General features: G+C 37.1%; 1 protein-coding gene across 1 annotated transcript in view; it reads right to left on the bottom strand.

Annotated features, from left to right (window-relative positions):
* The window catches only part of PARD3B (par-3 family cell polarity regulator beta), a 1,042,097-nt gene that overhangs the window by 555,915 nt on the left and 458,505 nt on the right, over positions 1-27,677 (bottom strand). Inside the window, 1 exon segment of the mRNA XM_036858752.1 lies at positions 16,603-16,712. Within this exon segment, the coding sequence (XP_036714647.1) occupies positions 16,603-16,712 (110 nt within the window).

Here is a 27,677-nt window from a genome sequence, read left to right as displayed (position 1 = left end):
ACTGCTCTTAATAAGATCATCAAGGACTTCGAGGTATGAACTCTTATTTCTTTGATTTCCAAGCACCTCCATTTGCATCTTTGCCCACAAACTGTTTCTACATTCCGTGTGTTTGATGGTAGAACACTCTTCTGCCTCACTACACAAAAGTGGACCCTGGGAAATCTTAACATCTCTTGTATGTTCTACCCCCTTATCCAAGATCTGTGGATTTTATTTCCTAAATATTCCTGCCACTTGTTAGCTTTATGACTGAGCAACTTGACCTTTACTTAGTCTCTATGTGCCTCATTTCCTTATCAATAAAGTGGGGATATAAATGGTAGCCACCATTGTTATGAGGATTAGAGAGAATAATATATTTATAGCATTTAGAACACTGACTGGCACAAAGAAAGTGTGATGGTGGATGTTTTGTAATTATCACTGAATCAATCAATCACTGAGTCCCTGTCTATAAAGGAATCATGGTGTAATTCAGATCTTTGCCAGTTCTGTCCTCAATCATACTATAACAAACTCCTAAGCATTTTCTTATCTCTACTCTGATTTTTACAAAGTTGAACCTGTAACCCCTCTACTTCAAACTCTTCGGTGGTCCTGTGTAACACATAAAAGTCAAGCTCCTTTATATGACATATATAGTCTTTCATGATTTGGCCACTCATTTCTCCAAACTCTCTGAACAAGACTAAAGTGTTTGCAATTCCTCTGGAAAACCTCAGGAAGACTATTTCTCACTTCTCTGTCTTTATTTTTGTAACCCTCTGGCTAAAACATATTTTTCCATGATTTGGCCTGGTTGCCTCCTAGTCATCCCTTTAAGACACAGCATTTCCGTGAAACTTGCACCCTTCATGAACTACTTTCAAATTCTCCTCTTAGTTTTCCATAGATTTTCCTTGTCCATAGGAAAATCACTGCACCTGAATTGTATCATAATTTCTATTTATATGTCTGTGCCTCTCAATGGATGAGGGAGAGAGACACATAAAAGGGAGCTCCCTGGGGAGAGGCCCATGTTTTTTACTCACCTTTTAATCCTTAACACAAACCATGGTATACCAATGCTTGTTACGTGAAGGAAGACATTACGAACCATTTTGCAGAGTCAGCCCAAACTTATGAATGAAAGATCCCAGCAAGTTCAGGTAGTCAAAAGTGGGAAAGTATTATGAGAACTTGACAAAGCCTTAATCTTCCATAATGGTCTCCAAGTGTAATATCAGTTGGGAACCATGCAATGAGCTGAAACTAGACAAATTTTTTCTCCGAATTAGGCCAGAAAAATTTTATCCTGAAACTGATGCCTAGATTCATTGCTTTAAAATATTTAGTTTTATATGTTATCTTTGGCCCGCTAATTTGAAAACTAGCCAGAACTATAAAACCAAAAATCAGTTTGGCAATTCCTAAGGTAAATTGTTGTAGGTTACATCGTACAGTAAGTCAGTTTAACTATATGTGGTAGACACAAGGCAAAACAAAATTTTTCACCCAAAGGCTGTCTATCACATGGGTGCAGTCACACAAGAAATGGCTATAGAGTACCTTTACAACTTGCACAAAGTCTCCAATTTCTACTTTACCTATTCATCAAAACAGATTGAGAAGTCCAAAAAAAACTCAAATTTTGACATTAAATGGTTATTTTGGTAGGTTCTATAATTAATCCCCCAAATGTACACAGATAATTAAATTACATATTTTCAACTTGTTAAGAAAGCACTGATCAGCAGCTGAACTTAAATGATTATAATCATTTCCAAACAAACTCCCTCCCCCACCATTGCCAGCATGTTTAAAATGAAAGAAGCTGGAAAGTGACTTGGAGGCACTGGGTTTGAACTATATTAAAAATGCAGAAATGGCATAATGTTCTCAGAGGTCTATGTGTGCTCTGTTTTATGTCGTAACGTAGAGATAGCTAAATGCTTTTCATGCTGAATGAAGTCCATTTGTTCATCATTTAACAGTGAATGTAGAAAAGAACAACAACAAAAAATACTATCTATGTTACCTTTTAAAATACTGTATTCTTTCAATACTGCCTTTAAAATATTCTCTCTATAAAAACATCAGTCTGTCAGAATCTGAGAATTTGTTCATTTTTCTTTCTTTCCAGTTGCTTGTCCACTATTTTTATCACTCATTCATTTGTTCAGTCAATTATTAAATACCTACCATATGCTAAGTGCTAGGCTACCAAGACAAAAAGCACATTCTCTGCCCTCAGAGCACCTCCACTCCAAAGGAAGGAGGGAAACATACAAATAAAAATGATAAGTGTTCATGACACTGTTCATGGCAGAAGTATGATCCATTCTCATGCAGGGGAGGGGGACAACAGAACTAGAAGGAAAGAGTTGGCTCTATTCCAGGCACAGCAGAGTATGCCTGAGTCAGGGAACCAGTGTGTGATATGAGAGGCACCGATACTGTGCTCTCTAGGTATCTCGTCTCTGGCCTCTGATATTTCGGTCCTATATTAAATACTGCTCCTCCAAAAATATTTTCGTCATGATCTCAACAAACGCTATGTCATACATTAAAAATATTGCTGAAATGGCACCAAACTTCGCCAGGGAGTAGGGTTTTGAAAAGAGCTTTAAAAAGGAAGTGATGTTTTAGCCTGGCCTTAGCAGATGAGAAGGTGTCTGCCATGCAGAGAAGTGAGAAAGGTGATTCAAGGGGGCAGAAGAGCAAGCTAGGGAAACACCAAAGGGCAGGGCTTTCAGAAAAGTACAGATGAATGACACGTTTGAACCATTAGAAATTGCCCTGTTTCTTAATAACCGTCCTTTCCTGTTTCTTTCTAGGTTTTCAATTTAAACAAAATGTTTACAAGGAAGAAAACTATTTCACATCAAGAGAGGAAAACTAGGGATGAATTCATTGATGCAGTTCCAATACTGCTTTAAGAATTGGTCTTTGGAGGGGTTTTTTTCTTCTTCTTCTTCTTTTCTTTTTTTTTTCCTTCCCCCCAACCCAAATGAAAAGAAATTGGAAGGGTCTCTATAAACAAAAGACACTCAACATACATTTAACATTCACATACATTTAATGTTCAACTTTGGAAACAGTATTTTTTTTCTAGCTGTGCGCTAAGTGACTTCCTTAAATTAAAGCTAAACATGATAAAGGTCAGCTTTTAAAAAAATGACTCTCAGAATTGCTTGTAGAGTCCACTTTACCCTACCACCCTTTCCTCCTTCACGCATGACTCAAATCCAACACATATATTTATTTAACAAACACATATAGTACTTACTATATATTGTAAGAATTTTTACAAATAACTGCTCCTTTATTTCTCAAGATGACCCTGTAAGGTAAGTACTGTTATCACTATTTTACAGATGAGAAAAGTGAGACCAAAAGAAGGGACTTACTTGACAAGAATCACCCCTTTACTCAGTGGCGGAACTAGATTTGAATCAGGCAGTCAAGCTTATGAGGCCATGTTCTTAACCACTTCAGCCTGCTGCCTCTCAGAATTCTCAGCTCCCACCTACCTCTCTAGTACCTTATGAAATAATCTGAGTTCAAAGGATGAATCTCCAAGCTGAATTTCATGGGAAATTATTTATGAATATTGTTTCCTCTATTCCACCTACACCTTTTAGAGCCCTTCCAGGCAGATCTGTTTGTTACCCACTCCAGGGATGGTGTCCAGCTTCTAGGAAAAGTACCTTTCTCTCATGGAACTCAGAGATTGTTATGGCAATAGATTATAATAATGTCTGATGCACAATTTCACATGGTCAAGCTCCAATCACAGAAGTCCTTTGTGGTTTCCCATTCATTACTGTGTTTTTCAACTCAAACAGATGCAATTCTAGTTTCCAGATCCTGCATGGGTTCTCCATACATGACCAGAGTAAAGCTATAATAATAATTGGACCTAATACTGGATTCACATTCATGATGTTGGTTAAGAAGCTAAAAATAAAAGCTGTGGCTAGCTCTAGCTTTTGTGTGCATGCATATTAATTTAAATCATTTCCCTTTAATTATATTTAACACACATTAGGAATCTGGTAATTATAAAAGACCTTTAATTATTAGCATTCATTATTATCGTTATTATTAACATATATTAAGCATCCGCAGTCTGCTAAATGCTATACTCAAGATAAAAGGCATTAACCTCGCAACTCCACTGTGTGCAAGAGAGAAGACAATCTTCTTCTTCCAGACAGAGAACAAAATTATACTTGCCTACCTTGACAAAGAGCCAGTGAATGAGTCAGGGATAAAACCTAGTTGTCTCAACCACTAGACAATTGGATAAACAAAGAATGGCTATAAAACTCTGCTGCTAAAGCACACCTGAATCTATTCTTCCATAAATATTTTTAATGCCTGCATCAGATGTGTGTGTGTGTGTGTGTGTGTGTGTGTGTGTGTGTGTGTGGCACATCTTTCTGCTGCATACGGATATCTAAATTGTATAAACAGTCAAGTTACTTGAGACCAACTTTACAGTATAAATTTTGGCATCAAATAGAACAATATCATTTTTGGTGGAAAAATAACATGTGAGTATAAAATGATTAAACCACATATATGGACTTCCCTGGTGGCGCAGTGGTTAAGAATCTGCCTGCCAATGCAGGGAACACGGGTTCGAGCCCTGGTCTGGGAGGATTCCACATGCCGCGGAGCAACTAGGTCCGTGAGCCACAACTACTGAGCCTGCGCGTCTGGAGCCTGTGCTCCGCAACAAGAGAGGCCGCGATAGTGAGAGGCCCGCGCACCGCGATGAAGAGTGCCCCTGCTTGCCACAACTAGAGAAAGCCCTCGCACAGAAACGAAGACCCAACACAGCCAAAAATAAATAAATAAATAATTTTTTTAAAAAAACAAAAAACAACATATATATATATTTTTTAGGAAGCACCTCATAAACTGGCTTTGAAGGCAGTTTCAGATGAAGATTGCCCAAAGCAGTTGAGTGATGGCAGCATCTATGGGACAAAGGTATAGACTCGAGGGTGCTACTTCCAAGGTTAACATTTGATTTGAGTGGTAGAATGAAAAGAGGTTACACTTTGGATTACAACATATCTGAAGTAAAATTTCTAGCACTGCTACTTATTAGCTACATAATCTGGGGCAAATGAGTTAACTTGTGTGAGCCCTAGCTTCTTCATCTATGAAACAGAGTAAATAAAGCCGAACTTGCAGATTTTTATGGGATGAAATAACATATTTAAATATATATAATGAAGTGTCCACATCTGACATGAACTTGGAACTGAGCAAAGAAAGGCCCTCCCTCCCTGACATCCCGGGTAGTATTATGTGGCCATCTGTTGGCAGACCTAGCATGCAGATTAATGCTACTAAAACTGCAATTAAATTGCTTTGCAATTTAAATAGGCTATTATGTGATAGGAAAATGTACTCCATTCTGTTCTTTATATAAACCTTTCATAAGTGCCCCCTGTTCTTTAGGAAAGATATTACGTTCTGGGTATGTGAAAGAAAATTCGATCCACTCACAAGGAGTTCAGAGTCTAGTAAGGGAATTATAAAATGTGGAAAATTATAATATGAGGTAGAAAGAATTATAATAAAGATATGACAGTGTGCCATGGGCAGGACGTGGTTAATTCTGCCCATAACGGAGAGAGGTTAGGGAAGGATTAGTGAAAGAAAGACCACTGCACTAGGTTTTGAAAGAAAATTGCACATTCACTAAGGGGAAGGGGGATGAATGACATTTGTCATTTTCCTGGCAGAAGAAACAGCTGGGCAAATACACACAGGATCATTCTGTGCACATGTGAGAAACTGCAGGCAGCATGCTAGAGATGAAGCTAAACATATAGGCTGAGGTTGGGCTGTAAAAAGTAATGCCAAGAAACCAGAAATAAACCCTTGCTCATATGGTCAATGATTTTCAACAAGGATGAAGGGCAAGAATAGTATTTTCAACAAATGGTGCTGAGAAAAGTGGATATTCACATGCAAAAGAATGAAGTTGAACCTTTACCCAATACCACATACAAAATTTAACTCAAAATGGATCACAGACCTAAACATAAGAGTTAAAACTATAAAACACTTAGAAGAAAACATAGGGCAAAAACTTCACAGCATGGAAGTTGGCAATGATTTCTTGGATACAGCAGCAAAGAAACAGGCAACAACAACAACAAAGTATATAAACTGGACTTCATGAAAATGAATAACTTTGGGGTATCAAAGGACACTATCAACAGAGTGAAGAGGCAACCTACATAATGGGAGAAAATATTTGCAAATCATCTATCCAAATAAGGGATTAATATTCAGACTATATAGAGAACTCCCAAAACTCAACAACAACAAAAACAAACAACCTAATTCAAAAATGGACAAAGGATCTGAATGGACATTTCTCCAAGAAAGATATATGAATGACTAACAGGCATATGAAAAGATGCTCAACATCACTAATCATTAGGGAAATGCAAATCAAGACCACAAGATGACACCTCATATCCATAAGGATGGCTATTTTAAAAAAGCAGAAAATAACAAGTGTTGGTGAGGATGTAGAAAGACTGGAACCCTTGCGCACTGTTGGTGAGAATATAAAATGGTACAACTATGGAAAACAGTATGGTGGCTCCTCAAAAAATTAAAAATTTAATAACCATATGATCCAGAATTTCCACTTCTGGGTATATACTCAAAATAATTGAAAGCAGGGTCTGAAAACAGTATCTGTACACTCACATCCACAGCAGTATTATTCACAATAGCTAAAAGATGGAGGCAACACAAGTCTCTATTAATGAATGAACAGATAAGCAAAATGTTTCATATACATATTATTCACCCTAAAAAGGAAGGAAATTCTGGCACAGGCTACATGAATAAACCTTGAGGAAATTATGCTAAATGAATTAAGCCAGTCACAAAAACTAAATACTTTATGATTTCACTTATACGAGATACTGAGAGTAGTCAAAATTGTAGATACAGAAAGTAGAATGGTGATTGCCAGAGGTTAGGGAGAAGGGGAAATGGGGATTTATTGTTTAATAAGTATAGAGTTTCAGTTTTGCTAGATGAAAAGAGTTCTGGAGAGGCACAGTGCCCTGGCTGCACAATAATATGAATGTACTTAGTGAAACCTAACCATACATTTTAAAATGGTTAAGATGGTAAAAATTATATCATGTGTATTTTACTACCATAAAAAAAAAAGCCATACCAAGAAATTTAAAATATATCCTGGGAAATGGTCAGTTGCTTCAGGGCAGGAGAGGGACATGGTCAAATTATGTAAATATATTCAGATATTTATAGGTATACAATAATTTTATTCACGAAATAATGAGGAATCATCTTATACCAGTAAAACCTCATTGGACAAATTATACAACCTTTAACCAAACAATACTTACATTTAATAAGACTATTCAAATAACATTTTGACAAGATAAATGTATAAACTTTTGATAGGTGTTCTAAAACTGTGGTATAACACTACAGCAATATCAACTGCTTTGGATGCCTAATTATCTTTGGATTTTCATAGAACATAGCTGAGTGTCAAACATATTTTATTTAAAAATTAAGAAACATGCGTGATTGACACAGTGACTGAAATTAAAGGCAAAGAAAAGGAGACAATACAATTTCTTTAAGCAAGTCCATCAATTCTGACTTGTGATGCTTAAGAATCTACCTCTTCCTTTTAAAGGGGGATAATCCTTTATGATTTTTACAACAAATGCCGCTTATCCATTCTTTGCTTGAAAGGTAGGGAGTTCTGTAGAGAAAGGGGGCTGGAAAGTCAGTTGGAAAACATCAGGGCTACGTCAGTCAGAAAACTGTCAGCCAGTTGCAGGTTAAAAAAGATTTGCTAAAAGTAGTGATGTTTTCACTGGTTCAAGTCTGTCAGAAGGCTTTAGATTCTCCAGCGCCTCACACCAGTAACTTCAAAACTAACTCACTCCAGATGTCCCTATGATCGTCTAATCAGACATCAAAAGCTGTATGGTGACAAGCTCACATGCTGCTTTCGAGGATGCTACATGTTTCCACAAGCGTGAAACACACACAGTAGCTACTTTTAAAATGTGATTCATCTAAATCAGAATTCCATTTTAAAGTACAGAGCTATTAGGAAAGGGGCCACCCTCTTGAGAAAGAGAAAAGTCTTTTAAATGTCTGTACAGTGTCATTCGATGACTAGATTTTGAAAGAAGAAAACAAAATGAAACCTGCACTTCAGAAGAGTTTAGGTTGTGAGGGAAAAAAAAAAAAATCTCCCATCAGAAGAGATTTCTAAGAATTGCACCATGCTCAGGGAAAAACAAAAAACAAAAAAACAAACCTCTCCTCTCAATACTGATTGTCTTGTTTCTTCTCAAGGTGAACTTTCATTAACTCTTTCCTTCCACGCCATCAATCTTCAGTAAACGTCCACAACACAGAAGGGACATACAGCAGATCAGAACTTACATAAGACACGATCCATACGCTTGAGCTTTCACTTTAAAGTAACATGATCTACTTGCACTTTAGTCTACAGGTTTAAGCAGTGCTCTCCTCCAAAGAATTTAAGTGTGCATATGTAGATCTATGTATGTTTTTATGCTGCTGCCTTTGTGTATTTAGCTTTTTAAAAAATATATATTTCTTGATATCATTACCTTGAGCAATAAAGTTTGGCATTTTGCATAGAAATATAGCCTCATTTCATGAGCACTTACAAATATTGAGACCTTAAAAGGAAATTTAAAGATGAATTCATACCATACCAATCAAGTTAATAATTTACATCGGGAACCCTGAAGTTGCTAGTTTGGGTGTCTGAGTCCTTAAGAACAACAGGAGTTCATATAGAATTTCTATTTATTATTTCCTATTAGTGACACAAAATTTCTGTGGAAATCATCCATGATGTAAATGATTTTCTCAGGGTCACAGAGTTACTGATGCAATCAGGTAGAATAAAGCTACCTTAAACATCATCTTTACCAAATTTCAAACAACACTGTCCAATCACATCTGCCCATGCTATTAACATGAGATGCTTATTAGTGTTTTGCTAAGAAACACCTTGTAAATGTTCCCATGCTCTTGAATTAATTCACATATCAGGATTTTTATTTTTATTTTCTTCCAAATCACTTGAAACCTGAAGAACTTCTTAAAGAAGACGGAATATAAGGAAAATTTTGAAGGGGAAATCTTCAGACGTGATGGGTATAAGAGAGGCATCTTGTCCAGAAATTTCTAGTCTAATCAAGGATTTTCTAAGTTCTTTGAAGATAGTTATTAGAAAATTACAAAGCTGTAACTACTGAGATTACTAACTTTTTGATTATAGAACTCACAGTTTTATTACAAAGAGGTAGAACTCAGATAATTGACTCCATTGACTGCCTATTATTTTCTTTGTTCACATTTCACAGACACTAACAAAATTAGGCTTTATAATGTTCGTCTCTAGAATTATCAAGGTTTGTTCTTTTCCTATAATTCTATTTTCTCAGAATCAACTTCTATGATGGAGTCATTGCTAGAATTGTAAGAAGATAAATCAGGCCTCACTTGAAACTGCTGACTTCAGCCACCCATCCACATCATAAACTCCAAGTGGAGAACTTGTGTTTAAATACCTCTCTCCCCTTGACAACACTAAAAAACACAGGTAACACACTGTCCTAAAGCAGAAAATCCTAACCTAAAGCTACTTAGGGAGAAAAACAGTATGTATGCAGGTAATTTCACAATTTTCACATTTTAATTCATATATACATATGTGTGTGTGTATATATATGTATATATGTATACACATACATACTCACAAATTCACACATCTTTACAAAACAGTTAAAAGTTGCTGAATTGAATTCATCTTGCCCATCTCAGAAGTAAAAGTTTTAATCATCTAAATCATATTTATGTGTCAGGCACTGTGTCTGGGGGTTTGCATACAAAAATGAATACATCAGCTCATGCCTCTAAGGAGCCCCGTCTTGTAACAGACATGTAAACAAGCAGTTATATTTGAGTGAGATAAGAGCTAGAGATAGTACACGTGGTAATTCCCATGACAGGCTGAGCAGAGTATAGACTAAAGGCAAAGGACATTAATTTTAATGGTTAAACATATATTATTTGATGATTTGATACTCGTTGGTGGATTGCTAGGCTTAATTGCTTTAGCTCTGGTCTTCATAACTAGGTTGTAAGTTTCCTGAGGACAGGGACCATGCCTTATGCTTTCCGGATGGCACATGGCAGAGGTCATGGACATCTAAGGGATTAATCAATTTATGTTGACATAAAAGCAAACTCATTCAATTTTCATTACGTGCAGATCAATCTAAATAGCAAAAGACGACATGTCATGGTTACCTCTTTAATTTCTGAAGCTGACCTCTGAATAGTGATCCCTCTTTTTAGACTTTCAGTTCTGGACTAGACCCAAGAAGAATGATGGGGGAGCACTCACCTAAACAGGGGTCACAATCCCCAGGTTCCTTCATTAGTCATGGCACAGACATTCAGACCGTCTAAATTTGTTTCACTAACTCCTGCAAGGTTTGGTGAAAAACTCTTTCACAGAATAAACTGGGCTTCTAGATTTTCCCCAGCTGAATGTGAGTCTTACAAACGTAACTGTTTCAGAAATTAAGCTGCCTAAAGTTGCCAAACTAAGTAAACATTTGGCCCCATGAAATATTGGATGGCAGCTTTATCTCTTAAAAACAAAGCCATATGAAAACCATCGTTGCAATGTGTCTCCAAGCTCTGGTCTTATCAGCACACAGCGTGAACAGCTGGAGTTACAAACACCAGGACTATTATTAAATCACTGTGTCAGGAGGGGGAAAAAAAAAAAGAAAAACCTTTTGTAGGCTTCAGTATCTCTAAATAATGAGATTATATATTACATGCTATTTCTCCCTCCCTTTCATTCATCAGTATCCATCTCTCCTCCTTGGAAGACAATGAATAGAGCCTTCCTTCTAATTTATATCAGAGTCTACAATGATTATTTTGTTCCCCTATTTCTATAGCTGCTTAATTGTATATCTAATGGATAGAAAAATATGATTTGGTCATTTAGAATTTTCATTACGTTCCTATGTTGGATTTTGACAGTCAGCAACCCACAACCAAAAGTCCTCTGACATGTCAGTGACAATTTGATGATTTTAATCCTAAAAGCCAAGCTATTTAACTTTCTCTGTAATATTTCAGTAATTCCTTTCATGGATTTGAAAGTGTTTAATCCAGGAGGAACACTGGCTATAATAACTTCAATATATGTGACATCCAAGGGGAAATTCTCAAATCAATACATATATGCAAGACACAAAGAGAATGCTTCTACTCACTGGAAAGATTTTCTCTCACTGGAAGCTACCTGCCATTATCGTTGCTGATGAAATAACAAAAACTCCACAAAACTGATACTGGATACTGTATTTTCACTTTTCATTCCTATTGAAGACACAGGACCACTGGAAACAGTTCTTCTCCCCAGGGTGTCTTCCCAAAGGAGTTGGCGCCCCTTTCCCCCAATCTTACTGCTGCTACGAACTGTGTTGTTACTGACCAAAGAGTTATTTTGGACCTCTCAATGCAGCAATTCAAAAACTTCCATTCATCTGTACATCTTGGATTTACATACTATGTGTTGGATAGGAAAGGTAATAATATGATGAAACAACCTTAATTATTTAATACACATTTGGAGGACAGCAGCAGTTTCTACTTTACTTCCTTATCATTCATCATACTCTGAGAATTGGTGGCTTTCCCATATTATTTCATCCTAAACTCCCCAAAAAGTGGTTCTTGATCTTTTGTATTCCTTTTAACATTTGATAAGTGATAGAGCCCCTTCAGGAAGCACACACACACACACACACACACACACACCATGTCATGGCATAAAACTTCAGAGAGTTAACAGACCCTCTGAAACCCACCCATGGACTTCCAATTTAACAACTTCAAAAACTGCCATGTTATTTTTTGAACTAAAATGTATATATTATAGACACAGACTTAAAAAAGCAGACCAGTATTTTCTTAATTTATTTTGGTGAATCAAGACAAGTAATAGTTTTAGAACAAACAAAGAGAACAACCACAGCATTATAATTTTCAGGAATCCACTTTTTAATTTACTCACCCTGCAGGATCATTTTGCCTTAGGGGTTAAACGTGAAACTATCAACAGTCATTAAAACACAAAACAGCCATGGTAGTTAACCGGATATTAAGGGGAAAAAAAAAAAAATCACATCTGTTTTAGAGTTCTCTTCCATCCGCAAATTCGGGAACATCAATTTCAAGAACCTGGTTTTATGGCTTGCCCTTAAGTCAAGAACACCAGGTTACAATCAAGGCAAGGAAGGTAAGACTGCCCATAAGGGAGGCTCTCACTACAGTATCTTGCCCCCAGGATTCTCTTTCTTTGATTCAAAAGCAGTCAGTAGAATTGACTTTTCTATTCCTTGAAAAATAGTCATTACTATTTGCACATTAATAATCATGCTATTCTGATTAACTGGAAAGGTTTATGAAAAGAGGACGAAAGGAAACAAATTCCTGTGCTGTTTATCTGGCGTTACTCTAAGTGACAAATACTGAGATTTAGTGGCTTTGCAGTATACACAGAATTAGAAGCTTGCAGAGGATCTGATTTTTCTAATTTAAACCCTTTTTTAAAACTCCAACTTGTTTGATGGTGTACATCTTAAATAACCAATATGTAATAACTTCACCAGCCAGAAAACAAGTGCAACTTTTCCGACATTTCAAAAACATATCTCCAGACATCAGAGAAAACTCTCCTCCCTATAGCAAGCCTAATGAAGTACAACTAAAAATAACAACCATCAACTGTGGTTTTAAAGGCAATATTTCAATATAATCAAATGTGTCAAATATTCATCCTTACAGCTTCTTATGCTGTGGGTTGTAAGTAAGTTTCATTTCTTGGGAATGACTGAATATAACCCACTTGGGGCTCTGCCATCTGTGAATTGCTTACATATGAACACTCTGTTTAAGAGATGGAAATTTTGTTGTCACTGCCTTTCTTCTTGGATACTGAAATGAAATGCAATTGAACAGAGCTTTTTAAGCAATTATTTTTCATATTAGTTGCTACGTGGGTGCATTATCACATGCTCCCCAAGTTCATCATCACTTGTCAAATCATAGGAATCAAGTATGGTGCCGCTGAAGTGGAGGACGCATCGAGGAGAATTACGGAATCTGAGAGATCGAGAAGAATCCATATTCTCAGATTCTGTACTACCTGGGCTCAGGTCACTGCCACACGAACGCTCTCTGCAGTGTGCTCCCATGTAAGAGTTGTGGTTGTTATGTCCCCATGGTTTCCTTGAAAGGCCGCTCCTCTGATCACTGAGCAAGCAATACAAGTGACTAGAGGGCTATGTGTAGGGTGCCACATAATTTATCATCCATACATGGACACCTCTGAGAGTTAGCAGGGACACTATTAATAAATATGCCAGAACAACAGGCATGAACTAGGACTGCCCCAGGCAAACCTAATCATACTGTTATCCCAGAGATATTGTGCAACTCAAAGAACTTTCTCCCAAGGGTCTCAAACCATTTCATTAGTGCTATTTCCAATTTTACTTTGGTCTAGAGCTGCTCTGTCCAGTAGGAATAGAATGTGAACCACAGATGTAATTTTTACTTTTTTAGTAGCCATGTTTTTTTAAAGTAAAAAGAAATAGGTGAAAACAATTTAAATATATTTTATTCTATCCAGTTTACCAAACATAGTATCATTTCAATGTGTAGTCAATACAAAATTATTAACGAGATCTTTTACATTACTTTTTTCATATTTCAATCTTTGAAATCCAGTGTGCACGCCACACTTAAAATACATTCCTTATGCTCAACAGCGACATGTGGCCAGTGGCTATGATATTGGACAATCAGGTCTGACCAGGTCACGAGTTAGGATGTACAGGGATAAAGGAAGAGAGTTATAATACATACATACATACACACACACAAACACACACACATGCAAACTGCATTTTCCTTCTAGGTAAAAAATAGACACACCTAAATGTCTTCACTTACTAACTTTACACTTGCCTGGGGTGATCCAGACCTTAGGGCAGATAAACACTCACCTGGCAGATTCTTTGGGGGAGCAGAGAGAATATGTGAGTTAGAAAAGTTGGGTAATTGCTGAGAATTTCTAGGACTTTTTCCAGACTAATATTAGTCTTGCGTCCAACACACATACACTGAGCACCTTCCATGTACTTGGGACTAGAGAAAGAAAGATAAATAAGGTACAATGCCTGTTCCTTGTAACGTTAAGGATTAAAGTTTGCGTGAAGATTATTTTACAACTGAGGCAAGAGAAGCCTAGGATGTGCCATTATTCTGTGGCAAGGCAAGGACCAGATTCTCTTCTTTGAGTCTCAGGTCTGAACTCCATCACCCACAGAGAACTCTGCGAGGGAAGGAGGAAATGTGCTTTCCTTTCTACTGTTGATACATAGGGATTGACCCATGTTTGATAACTTGCATAGGTTAGGTAAAAGGATTTTCGGTGCCAGCATTTCTTCTTGAATTAGGATTTGCATTTTTGCTAGTAATAATATACCTCCCTCTCCAAATACCCCAACTTGGAACTCAACAATATCATATTTTGGTAAGGAGACAGAATCTAGCAGAAAGATAGTAGCCCTCATTTCCTCTAGGGCAAGCTATATTGTTGTATTTTCGATTGGTCTCAGCACAGAGCCTAAGTGATAGAAACACAGACCTAATATCGGTGGGGTTTCTGCATGTAAATCATGGTAACACAGATCACACTTTTGTTTCAGGGTGTATTAACGTCGCAAAAATAAGCAGTACATTATAGTTTTTTCTCTTTTATGTAATTCTTCTCTTGTTTTTATAGTTCTTCTCTTCCTCCAATCCAATATATTCAGGCTTAACATGGTCTCAATCAGTGGGCATTAAACACACACACACACAGCATACCACATACTGGTTCTGTTTGTACTCATCATTAGAACAGAACACACACACCTGATTTTTACTAAAGTAATGTCCCATTAAATATGTTTCTTTAAAAGGATGGGAAGTGAGAAAACATGACATCTAAACTACTTTCAGGACACTTCCTTGCTTACCAAAAGAAACATGCCCAAATATTGCCACAAACCTATGAGTAATTACCCCATGATTTAGTATGGTGACTCCTACCTCACACATATTAACACTGGTTCTTGATAAGAATATTTTATACCAAACTGGGAGAATCCATTTAGCTCATTTAGCATCTCTACATACCAAAAATGTTGCTTTTTTTCTGAAGGCACTATACACAGTGAGACTTAAAATGGAGAAGAGACTTGCTTTTAGGAGACTTTTAAATATGGTTACATTATTATTATTATTTTTTTTTAAAGGAATTCCTTTATTTTTATTTATTTATTTATTTGTTTACTTTTGGCTGTGTTGGGTCTTCGTTTCTGTGCGAGGGCTTTCTCTAGTTGCGGCAAGTGGGGACCACTCTTCATCGCCATGCGTGGGCCTCTCACTATCGCGGCCTCTCTTGTTGCGGAGCACAGGCTCCAGGCGCGCAGGCTCAGTAACTGTGGCTCACGGGCCTAGTTGCTCCGCGGCATGTGGGATCTTCCCAGACCAGGGCTCGAACCCGTGTCCCCTGCATTGGCAGGCAGATTCTCAACCACTGCGCCACCAGGGAAGCCCATGGTTACATTATTGAAGATCACCTATTGCAGTGATACGCAGCCATTATCCAAAATCTAACTCTCAGGCTATTTCAGAGGATGAACCAAAATTACAATTCTTCAAAGCAACTCAGGACTTAGCAGAAAAATCCCACAGCTCCATATGGAAGGAGGGCATTGTCTCTTCAGGAAACTATTCTCCACTTAACTTCTCAATTCTAAGTAGAGCATTTATAGGTATACCTAGGTTTAAGCACTTTTGGTATATAATTTTATTTTTCCTTAATTTGAATGTTGAGAAATCCAGTCCTGGTACCACATGTCTACGATACTGGTAGCTTGAAACTCTATCACCATTCACCATGGTATGACTTATGACTTCACAAAGCATTGTATTGTATTAACATACTGAAAATAGATAAACTATCTCTTGGAGCATTATGAAGGAGAAGGATGGGAAACCCAACAGTATAGTGCACTGGTTAAGAGCGTAGGTTCTGGAGCCAAACCACCTGGGTTAAATTCTTGGCTCTGCCACTTATCAGCTGTGACCTTCGACAAATCACTAAACCTCCTTCTGCCTCAATTTCATAATCAGTGAAATGGAGACAAAAACATGTTTGTACTTTGATGTGGAAGTATAGATGACTTAACGTAAAGCCCTAGGCACATAATAGGTGCTCTGTAAATAATAGCTATCACTATAACTATATACTAGCAATAGCTGATGCTAGTTATTATTATAACACTATATATCCTATCAAAAGCTCTAATTATCCACTTACTTAAGACTGCAAAGTCCCAGTTAGTTTATGGGTAAGGTGCTTTGATCTTTCATTAGGAATGCAAACGGCAGGATACCTACTGGAATAACAGGTTTCAGACTCTGGCCACTGGGGTGTGAAGCGCTTGGCTGGGCATCAGCAGGTGGGCTTGGCGCTGGGTCACTGCTTCTCCTCACCAGCAGCGGAGTGCCTGTAGGACAAAATAAGAGGTGAGAGGTCAAGAATGCCCTGGGGGGAAGAGAGGGCATGGTACAATGCAATTTAATTAAAAAGGTTTACAACATGCTTTTATGTAAAAACATTCTATTTCTAAGGATGCCTATAAATTAATCCATTTAATGATCTTTTGTCATCTATTTATAGAATGACACATGGAAACAAAATCTTTCAGCTCTCAGCTTTCCCCACTTGCATTTCAAAACAAGCCATTCTACTTAACAGAAAACTGTTAGGCAATGCAAAAGTTGACAGTGTACAATCGAAAACTGGTCTAGAAAATATATTTGAGTATTAAAAAGAATGATTATCCAGCAGACAAGTGAAGAGGTTCACACAGTCAGTGCAATTTGCTATTCAGGAGAGCTAGAAGTATAGTTATTACTGCCATTTGGAGCTTCCCAACTCTTTTGAATGATGATATACACTGAAATAAATTATTTGCTGGGGTTATAGCATTAATGTCTATTTAAGTACACAAAGAGATTGGTTTCATTCTCCTCCTTTTCTCCTAAAGTAGATAAAACTGATAAGGAAAATAAGTTAGTTCTTCTAAAAATATATCCTGATTTCTTTTTAATAATGAAAGCTTCCATTATTAAATATTTGAGTCAGTTATTAAATTCTGAAAACAGATCATACTATTAGAAAGTTCAAATGAAATTCAACCTTAGCAGAGAGAGTGGCCCAACTACTCTGCCTGCAATTAGGCTGAAAATAATTTGTTTCGTACACAATTGGTCACTACAGAAGAAACTCTCAAAAAATCTGTTTGTGACTTAACAATTGCTCTCTTATAAAAATTAACTTTTTATTTGTGTGCCTTTGGGGAAGAAAGAAACAGTAGAAATGCAATCCCGTTTATCAATATTCTGAAAGTAATTCCCCAACTCCCGAGCTATTGCAGTTTAAAATAACATTTTTCATACCTCATTTTATATGGTACAGTTAAAAAAAGTGAATCCATTTTGAAGTTATTTACAAATCTGATTTTTCTATGTGCTACAACATCCTTATTCTGTGAACAAAACATAGAATTGCTAATACTTTTCACCCTTATTCAGTTAGAAGTTGCTTTTTAAAAAATAACATTTTATAATAAGAAATGAATGAGCTACTGAGGAGGAAACACTATGCCAAAAGGTATTATAAAGCCCAAGTTCACATTTCATTATTTATTTTTTATTAATAGACACTTCACTACATTATTCCCCACCTCCATCTAAAACTTTTTTTAAGTATAGCTGATTAACAATATCATGTGGGTTTCAAGTGTACAGAAGAGTGATTCAGCGTTTTTGCAGATTCTATTCCATTATAGGTTATTACAAGCTAATGGGTATAATTCCTTGTTCTATACAGTATATCCTTGTTGCTTATCTATTAAATATATATTAGTGTGTATCTGTTAATCCCGTACCCCTTATTTTCTCCTCTCCACTTCCCTCTCTGCTTTGGTAACCTCAAGTTTGTTTTCTATATCCATGAGTCTGTTTCTGTGTTGCATATACATTCAGTTGTATTATTTTAAAACATTTCTTAAGCAAGTGACATACCAATAGTTCTATGGTTGGCAATTATTCTCTGAAAGAAATATTACAAACAAAAAAACAAAAAAATAAGAGGAGTAAAAGTAAGAGAAAGTACCAAAAAATCTTAGACAATAGAGTCCCAGTTCCACACCAGTATGTTTTTCCCTCCTTCAGGTGATCTAAAGACTAAGAGCCTCTCAGGTTAAGCCCCTGAATTACCATTAACACGAAGTGAACCAGCCAGTCTAAACGCAATATCCTCAGAAGCAACCCATTATCTTTAAAATTAAAAAGATGGGGCCAACTCCATGAAACTCTGGTTTGTTTCCAAGCATTTAACCCAGACTAGTACACTGCAACAATCAATAATATCAAATTGGAAAAAGACAAACAAATAAAAAACATGTTAAACCCGAATGGGATACCGAGGTCACAAAATACGTTGATTTAGAGGCACAGAAATAAATATTTCAGTGACTGACAATTTCAGTTACGTTGTTTTTTCAGCTGAGTCATATACATATATACATATATATATACACATATACAGAATGTGTGTGTGTGTGTGTGTTGGTGAGGGGAAAGAGAGAAAAGGAGGGAGAAAGAAAGAGATTATTCTTGGGTAACAAATATATTTTTCTCAAAGAAGCCACACTATATAGTTTTCCTTCAACTCTAAAGACACGACTGACTCTTTACTTACTGTCAGTATCTGCTGTTTTAACAACAAAATGTTAAATTATTTAAAACATAATTTTATAATAGCATGTATTTGTATTTCTATAATCAATCAATATGCCACAGTATTATAGGGTGTCTCCCAGAAGATGACAGTTCAGTTTTGTACCAGTGGACCAACTATTTGGAACATTAACAAACAAACAAACTATAAAGCAGCTAGATCTTTTTTTTTTTTTTTTTTAACTTTTTATTTTATATTGGAGTATGGCCGATTAAAACAATGTTGTGATTGTTTCAGGTGCAGAGCAAAGCGATTCAGCCATACATATACATGTATCCATTCTCCCCCAAACTCCCCTCCCATCCAGGCTGCCACATAACATTGAGCAGAGTTCCCTGTGCTATACAGTAGGTCCTTGTTGGTTATCCATTTTAAATATAGCAGTGTGTACATGTCAATCCCAAACTCCCTAACTATCCCTTCCCCCAACCCTTCCCCTCTGGTAACCATAAATTCATTCTGTAAGTCTGTGAATCTGTTCCTGTTTTGTAAATAAGTTCATTTGTATCATTTCTTTTTAGATTCTTCATATAAGGGATATCATACGATATTTCTGTTTCTCTGTCTGACTTACTTCACTCAGTATGATAATCTCTAGGTCCATCCATGTTGCTGCAAATGGCATTATTTCATTCTTTTTAATGGCTGAGTAATATTCCATTTGTATAGATGTCCCACATCTTCTTTATCCATTCCTCTGGTGATGGACATTTAGGTTGTTTCCATATCTTGGCTATTGTAAACAGTGCTGGAATGAACACTGGGGTGCATGCATCCTTTCAGACCATGTTTTCCTATATGCCCAGGAGTGTAACTGCCGGCTCATATGGTAGCTCTATTTTTAGTTTTTCAAGGAACCTCCATACTGTTCTCCATAGTGGCTGCACCAATTTACATTCCCACCAACAGTGTAGGGGGGTTCCCTTTTCTCCACACCCTCTCCAGCATTTATTGTTTGTGGATTTTTTTGATGATGGCCATTTTGACTGGTGTGAGGTGATACCTCATTGTAGTTTTGATTTGCATTTCTCTAGTAATTAACAATGTTGAGCATCTTTTCATGTGCCTCTTGGCCATCTGTATGTCATTTTTAAACGTACTGCCAACTCATCAGGAATAAGTTTTGTTTTCCTCTACTTTTCTGTATTCCGTACTTAAATGTCTCCTGTTGATTCACCTAATTTCTCCTTGGCTGTCTCCAATGAGCACCTTTAAATAGGAACTGCTATCTCAGAGAGTTTTAAGCAACCTTTCACATGGTGATTTAAAATCTAATTTTTAAATTCCAAGCCCCATTTGAAGGTGAGACTGAGTTACACTTTAAAGACAAGGAAAGATACATCCTACTGTATAAGAGAAAGCAAGTAATCAGAAGTACTGAAGATGATCTGGGCAAATCCTTGGAGATATATATATATATAATAGGGTAAAAGGCACATCAGGCTGAAATGAGAGGGAGACAACTACATTTGGTTTTTGGAAACTCCTGGGGGTGGGGGACAAGGGGGTGTACATAAGATATAACCTCTGCGCTGAAGGAGTTTATAACCTAACAGTAAAGGTCAGACACTAAGAACTACAGTGTCGGGACAGTGGAGAGGACCTGGGCTTTGGAATCAAATAGACTGAACTTCACCTCTCCTTGCTCTGTGACACTGGACTGCTTTGTGATCTAGTCCCATCATTTATAGCCTGATAACATCAGATCACAGAATTGATGGACAGCTGAAATAAAATAAGACATGCATGAGACATGGTACTGTCCAATATCTAACTTTCACACAGGAACCACTTCCTCCCCACATACACACACATACACAAGAAAAAGGAGGTTATAGCACTTGCTAATGTTGTGAGCAGTGTTACCTTATCTGCTCAAAAAGCTGAACTCCTGAAAGTCAAGTGCATTTTCTTGGAATACTATGTAAATGAAAATAGTAAAACATAATTCTGTGTAAAATCAGGTGTAGCCTAACTATACAAATCTAAACTTCTAAGAAAAAAATGATGAGGTGGAAAGGAAGTTCAAAAATGGGGAAAAAATACTACCCATTGGTATTTTTCAGCTAACTGAGAAAAGGCTCATTAGATTTTAGAAGCAAAAGCCCTCAATTCAGCTCAAGGAACAGTATTATTCCTTGATATCATAGTTTAAAAGCCACTGGTTGCAGAGCCCAAATAAAATAAGAAATATTAAGACTAAAGCATAAAGTCTTATACAACTGCATTATGTTTTCCCACTCAGTTAAATATTTGAGGCCCCACTATGCATCAGCCTATACAAGGGGAGGACAACATTAAGGTGAATAATCATGGTGCTTAGTCTAAGCATATCTTTTAAAGAAGGAGATGGGACAAGAAACACTTCAGTATACAGAAAAGTAGGTCCCAATGTAGTGTTCCAGGGGAGTTAGGTATGGCTTATTGGAGAACCCAATAACGAAGGGAGCCCAGAGGAGGGTCACCTAATCCAGTTTGGGGAAAAGAATTTTTAAAGAGGCACCAGCTAGTTAAAAGGCTCAGATTGCCACAGCAATGAATCATGCAAGATATAAAGGCCAACACAAATTTAAGGTGTTATCTATATAAACAAAGGTTGCTGTCTCTTTGGTATAAATGGTGCACACACACACCCCTGGAGGGATTGCCTTCCCCGTTTAGAGGATGTGCTTGGGAAGAAATCAGCTTAAATGCCAGATGATGTGTTATATATGAAATTCTGTTTGGGGGGTTTTGAAAGATGCCTCAGAAAGACAGGCAGTTATAGAGACTGAAACCAAGACCCAGAAGAATCATCCATATCACGATGCAGTGGGCAGAGAAAACAAACAATGGTTTTAAACATGAGTCCCGTGTCAAATGTCACACAGGCACAAGTTCTAAGTTGTATGGTGAGTAGGAGCAGGGATTTATTTAAGAATGGTTAATGATTCTCCTGAGCAAAATCAAAGGGGCAGCTTGTCATCAATACTGATGCTATTTCATCCTAGGGTGACTGACACCTGGAAAGCTTTAGGGGGTCCCAGTTAAGACATTGACAAGGCATTCTGTGAGAACTGGGAGGCCCCAAGCACGAAGAGGCTGGAAGGGCGATGTGAAGAAAGAGGGACTCAGCAGTCACAGGCAAAAATGGAGTAAGAAATTAGAGAAGGACACAGGAGAACTTAGCAATGACTAAGTTCACTGACTAAGTTCAATGACATACAAAGCAAATGAGAGGGAGCGTCCAAAAGAAACCTAAAACCATTCTTATATTTCTTGCTTGAGGAAGAACAAGCAATAGGGAAGTTTTAGCAACTGTTATGATTTGTTTCAGAAAAACAACAACAACAGCAAAAAACAAAAAACATGAATCTTCGCCCACTGAAGGTTAGAATGATTTGCTTTTAATCTAAGATGTCTTGATATGCATGAGAAATTAAAGACTAGATTTTCGGGCATTCATAAAGGTGAGTATGAAGTTCATACTGGAAATCCTATTGGCTTTCAGAATGAGTGATGGAGACAAACACAAGGTAAACAAAGAAAAACAGGAAGAATCAGCACGGGCCTCCAAAAGGCACTGCATGCAAACTAATGAGAAAACCAGAATTTTATATTCCCAAAGAATCTTCAGAGGATTTTCAGAGTGTATCTAGAATGACGTGTGGTTAACAGAGCCACAGAGGTGAGCCTAGAGGAAAGGTGGGGCGGAAGGGAGGAGAAAGGAACTGGAGTTAACATGATAAACTATTTTTGTGCAAAGAGAGGTAAAGGCTGGTCTTTGTAGAGATTCAGTTTTCCTTTGCTCTGAAGGATTACTTCTGTGCTACTGAATTAGCAGGTCACCAAAATACCTAGTTTGAAGAAAGAAAACACACTCTCCTTCCAATGCTACTTACACTTAAGATAGACAACAAAATAAATCTAGATGGGGGAAAAGGCTGTTGCAATACACCTCAACTGGTAAATATTTCACTTGATGATGAAAATGCATTGCAGATGGTTAACATATTTATGGACTTAAAAAGAGATAAATAGCAAAAGAAATGCTCTGCCAGTTAAGCAATATTAGTAGTATATTAATGATATTAACAGGATGCATTAGCTGCATCTCGGTTTCATACAGTACATTTCCATAACAGACTTTGTACCTAGTCAGTACCTGGAAGAATGCCTTTTAATTATCTTGCACTTCAACACTTGTTGAATGCATTTGGCGTTACAGTATGGAGATGTCCTTCAGATATACGGTGCAAAGAGAGCGAGTGTGAGGAAACCTGCCTTCTAAAGGTGGGCCTGGCACTACGTGGCCCCCAGGAGACAGCTGAGTTGTACCCCAGAGTCCAAGTCCTCCACGTTAACTAAGGAAGCATGTTGGATAAGCTATACCAAAGGCCCTTCCAGATCTGAAAAGAGACAGTTCTGTGAGTTATAGAGCCAATAAGGAAATTGAAGTCCAGAGAAATTAAGTTCCTAAGTCTTTTGGACTTGATTTCTACTCCAGTTTTATCCACGTGACACTTTTCCATTGTGGGGTCACATCTTTACATGCGTGAGCGCATGGAAGTAATGGGAATGATGTCTCTTCAATGTGGTAGCAATTCTTTTCATCGAAAAAGTTCAGCAGATAGAAAGACTCAGATAGGAAGATAAAATGAAAGGGTGCTGGGAAATGAATAACTAAAAGGTGAATATCAACCCATAGTCACATGGGCATATCTGGCAAGATGCTTGACTCCACTAGTCAAGGCCTACCAGCACCTCTCTCAGAGGGCATGGTCTCTCTTGTAAATGATTTAAATATCCTTTTCCTATTAACCCTCAAATACCTCAATTAAAAAAAAGAGAGAGATTAGTGAAAGTGGTACATCATTTGCTTTTGGAGACAACTAGGTTGTGTGTGTGTGTGTGTGTGTGTGTGTGTGTGTGTGTGTGTGTGTGTGTGTGTGTGTGTGTGTGTGTGTGTGTGTGTGTGTGTGTGTTTCGTGGGCATGAGATAGGGCTTTTCCACTGATGCCTAACAAACTCCCCTTCACTGAAACCTGGAGACCTATAAAAACAAATTGGTAATGATATCAATAGCAACGCAATTTATGGTAAAGTACCGGAGAAGAGATCACTTTCACTACAGGAGTGCCTGACCAGGTCTGGTGCCTGGCCTGTGATGAATATAGCAGCTGTGACATGCTTTCTGACACCGTGATGGAAAAACCACATGAGAGAAACCAAGTCACATTTTAGCAGAATTTTAGCTGTCCAAATACTTTACTCTTAAATATCACTCCATTAGAAAAGAGACTCCCAGTATTGCCATTAAAGGAGCAAAGAAGTTCAAGTTGACTAACAGTGTTGTATTTCTTTTATTTTGGATTGTAAAACCCCAGAAAAGCCTGTTCAACACACGATAGAACAAACACGAGCAATTCACAGAACAGTCTAGCAACACAATAATAATGAATGAGCAGACACATGATAAGATATCTTTTAGTATTTGGAAAGCTGCTTAAATTGGAGTGCCACTGCTATAAAAACAAGTGAAGAGGTTTGTAACTGACTTTTACCGGGAATTATACTTTTCTCTGAAGATTGTTATGCCTCCAATTCGAAGTATATTGTTGCCACATTCCTGAGGGTATATGCTTTTTCTCCTATTGAAGTGTTCACATTTTATCCAGTTGATATATACAAATCTACAGTTTTTCATATTGTTTAAACCACATCGCAATATCAATTTTCTCATGCTATTGAAAGTCAGTTAATGCCAAGTCTTAGACATGCACTACGTCTCAAGTGTTATATTAAGAACAATGACAAGCAATAAAAGGACAAAGCACACTGTATTTTGGCAACGCCAATGGAAGAGATTCAAAAGTGGTCACTTTAGGTTAAGAGTAAATTCAAACGATTTAAATAAAGGAACAATGACAAGTTACAGTGAAGGTTCAACAGACGCAAAGGCCCTGGTCTCTGAAAGGTATGCACTCTAGAAAAAGCACAAAACATTAACAAACAAGTAAAGATACCTGAATTAATGACTCCAACTAAAGGATCCAGAATCATAGAGGTGAATGGAAGGGATCTGAGACATGCATATTAACCACCCATTTCTTGTTCTGGCATTCAAGGACCTAATGGGTTTCCCCCAGTCTACCTCTCAGATTACATCTTGCACTGCATTCTTTGCCATACACTATCTGCCAAACGGGACTACGTGTCATTGCCTAAAAATGTCTTGCAGACTCTGACCTCAGCGTGCATGCTGTTTCTACCCCCTAAATTATCATTCTCTACTACTGCCATCAGTTGTAATCCTGTCCATCCTTGAAGGTATAAAGATCTCTACTTCCTTGCAACATCTAGATACGGATTTGCTGTGGGGCTAATGAAGCCTAACTTCAGGGCCCCTCACAAGCTCCCAGGTAGAACCTTAGCAACATGAGCACATGATTCTATGACTTTGTAAATTTTACCTAAGTAAATAGTTTAATCGCAATAGGTTAATTCTGTTATCTCTTTCAACTCTGATGTCCCCTCCAGCATACTGTCCCTTCTGTTGGGTGAACCTAGAGTGGCCAAGAACATTTCCAGGTTCAGTTAAGTGAGTTGAAGATACATTTCATCTGAATAAAGTGGACTCTATATATTTGTGTGGTTTACAGACACTTCTATGTATAGTTCTATGCTAGTCCTCTTAGAGGAATACAGGTATATCCCGCTTACCCACTATGTTGGTTTATCCAGCTTCATGATACCAAAGTACAAGGCCAGGTGACATAATGAAATGACTGTGCTCTTTTTGCACCCAGCATTGGAAGAGTGTGGGTGCTGGAAGATAAGACTTGAAATGTCTAAAGCCAGGAGCTAGTCTAAGGAAAATTCACTCACTCCATGTATAAAATTATATGTAATTCAGTAATCAGATAATTCAGTTCTCGCTGATATCTTGACAAATGGGAAGTCCTCTTCTGTATGGAATATATTTGAAAACGTAGCATAGAATTAAAACTCCTATGCTAGTAAGACACAAACCTGTAGCCATTTCACAGATTACAAGAATGCATGTGTGCAGCCCCATGTTTATATATCACATATACTATTTAAACAAAAAACATTTTTATTACTATACTACAGCCAAGACTGAATTATCTGTTTATTCAGTGTATAAAAAAATCTTGCATATGAAGAGATGATTAAAGATTATGCAGTCAAAACTGTAGGAAAAAGCAAGTTATTTTAAGCATTATTTCAGATATAGTCAATTAATATATCATTAATAAAATATTTTTTCATATTTTCTGACATCTTTAGTATATTAGCTTTATTAATTTTTTAAAAATTGTTGGAATTTTTTCTCATTTTGAATTAGCAGTCATTTATACTTTTGTATGTAAAATCTATGTTCCTTTTCTTAAATAGTAATCTCCCCAAGTTTCATACTTGAAAGCCCTACAAAATGTGGATCTGCTTCTGTGCTTTTTTAAGGTATGTCACATCCTGCTTTGTCTTATCTGTAAAGGTGTATTTTTTCTTGTCTCCCCTTAATTTATTCATTTAATGCCTAAAATATACTAGGTAGTCTTCTAGGCATTCTGGATACAACAACACACAAAGGTCTTAATCTTGTAGTGCTTGTAAATAGCTGAAGGAAGGCAGATAATAAACACGTACACAAATAAATGTGGGCATTTAAGACAGATAGGGATAAAGCAAGTTCTTAAACAGGAATATGAGAGAGAGAGAGAGAAAGTGATGGGGAGGAGAGTAAGGTAGGGCAACATTACATTGTAAGCTCTTTGAGAGCAAGCAATTCACCCTAGTCAATCACTTAGGATCCCTAGCAGAGTGGGTACTTGACAGATGCCTGCTGAATTGAACTAAACACAGTAAGAGGAACAAAGATCAACCTCTAAATTCAGAAATCTTTGGATTCTGAAATGTCTCAGACAAGGGAATTTTTTTGGTTCATGAAAGGGGTCTATGCCCCCAATAAGTAAATAAATTGCTACTGTCAGGTTTGTTTCACTTCACCTAACACTTTTTTTCTTCAGCATCAACATTTATTTTAAAGCAAACACTATCACACTAATGCAGCATATGTTATCGCCCTTGCAACTTAATGATTAATGAGCATAAAAGTGACATCAACACCAATGTTAAATAATTCCAGTAGAGGCTCTAAAATATTAACTACAATCTTATCAGTTACCGTAGTTTACAAAGGGATCTATTGCCTGGTCAGTTGATCTTTCAGTTTTCTCTAGTTTACAGTCTTACATCCTTGATATTTATGAATAATCTGTGTTCATAAGATTTATGGCAACCTATGGAAGAAGTAGAAGGAAAATAGTTGAGTTTACTTGAAAAGATTCTTTGGGAGAGTTGACTTTTAAACAGAATTTTGAAATGTGTAACGTATATGAATTGATAAACTGGTATAAAATGATGACTCAGATATTTATAGTAGGCAGAGGGGCATATGATTTTAGAGGCCAGAGATGGATATCCTTGCACAGATACTGATAGTATTTGCTCAGCTATAAAACAGGCATGATCCAAGTAACTAGAGGTGAAAGTGACTGAGTGATCTGGTTAGAAGAACATTATTAGAAGGTCTTAAAATGGGAGAGTTTTACTTTAATCTCATTTGAATAACACTGAGGCTTCCAAAGGGAGACCATCTACA

The sequence above is a fragment of the Balaenoptera musculus genome, chromosome 7, assembly GCF_009873245.2.
Source record: "Balaenoptera musculus isolate JJ_BM4_2016_0621 chromosome 7, mBalMus1.pri.v3, whole genome shotgun sequence".
Classification (NCBI taxonomy): Eukaryota; Metazoa; Chordata; class Mammalia; order Artiodactyla; family Balaenopteridae; genus Balaenoptera; species Balaenoptera musculus.
This window is presented reverse-complemented; position numbering and strand designations above follow the sequence as displayed.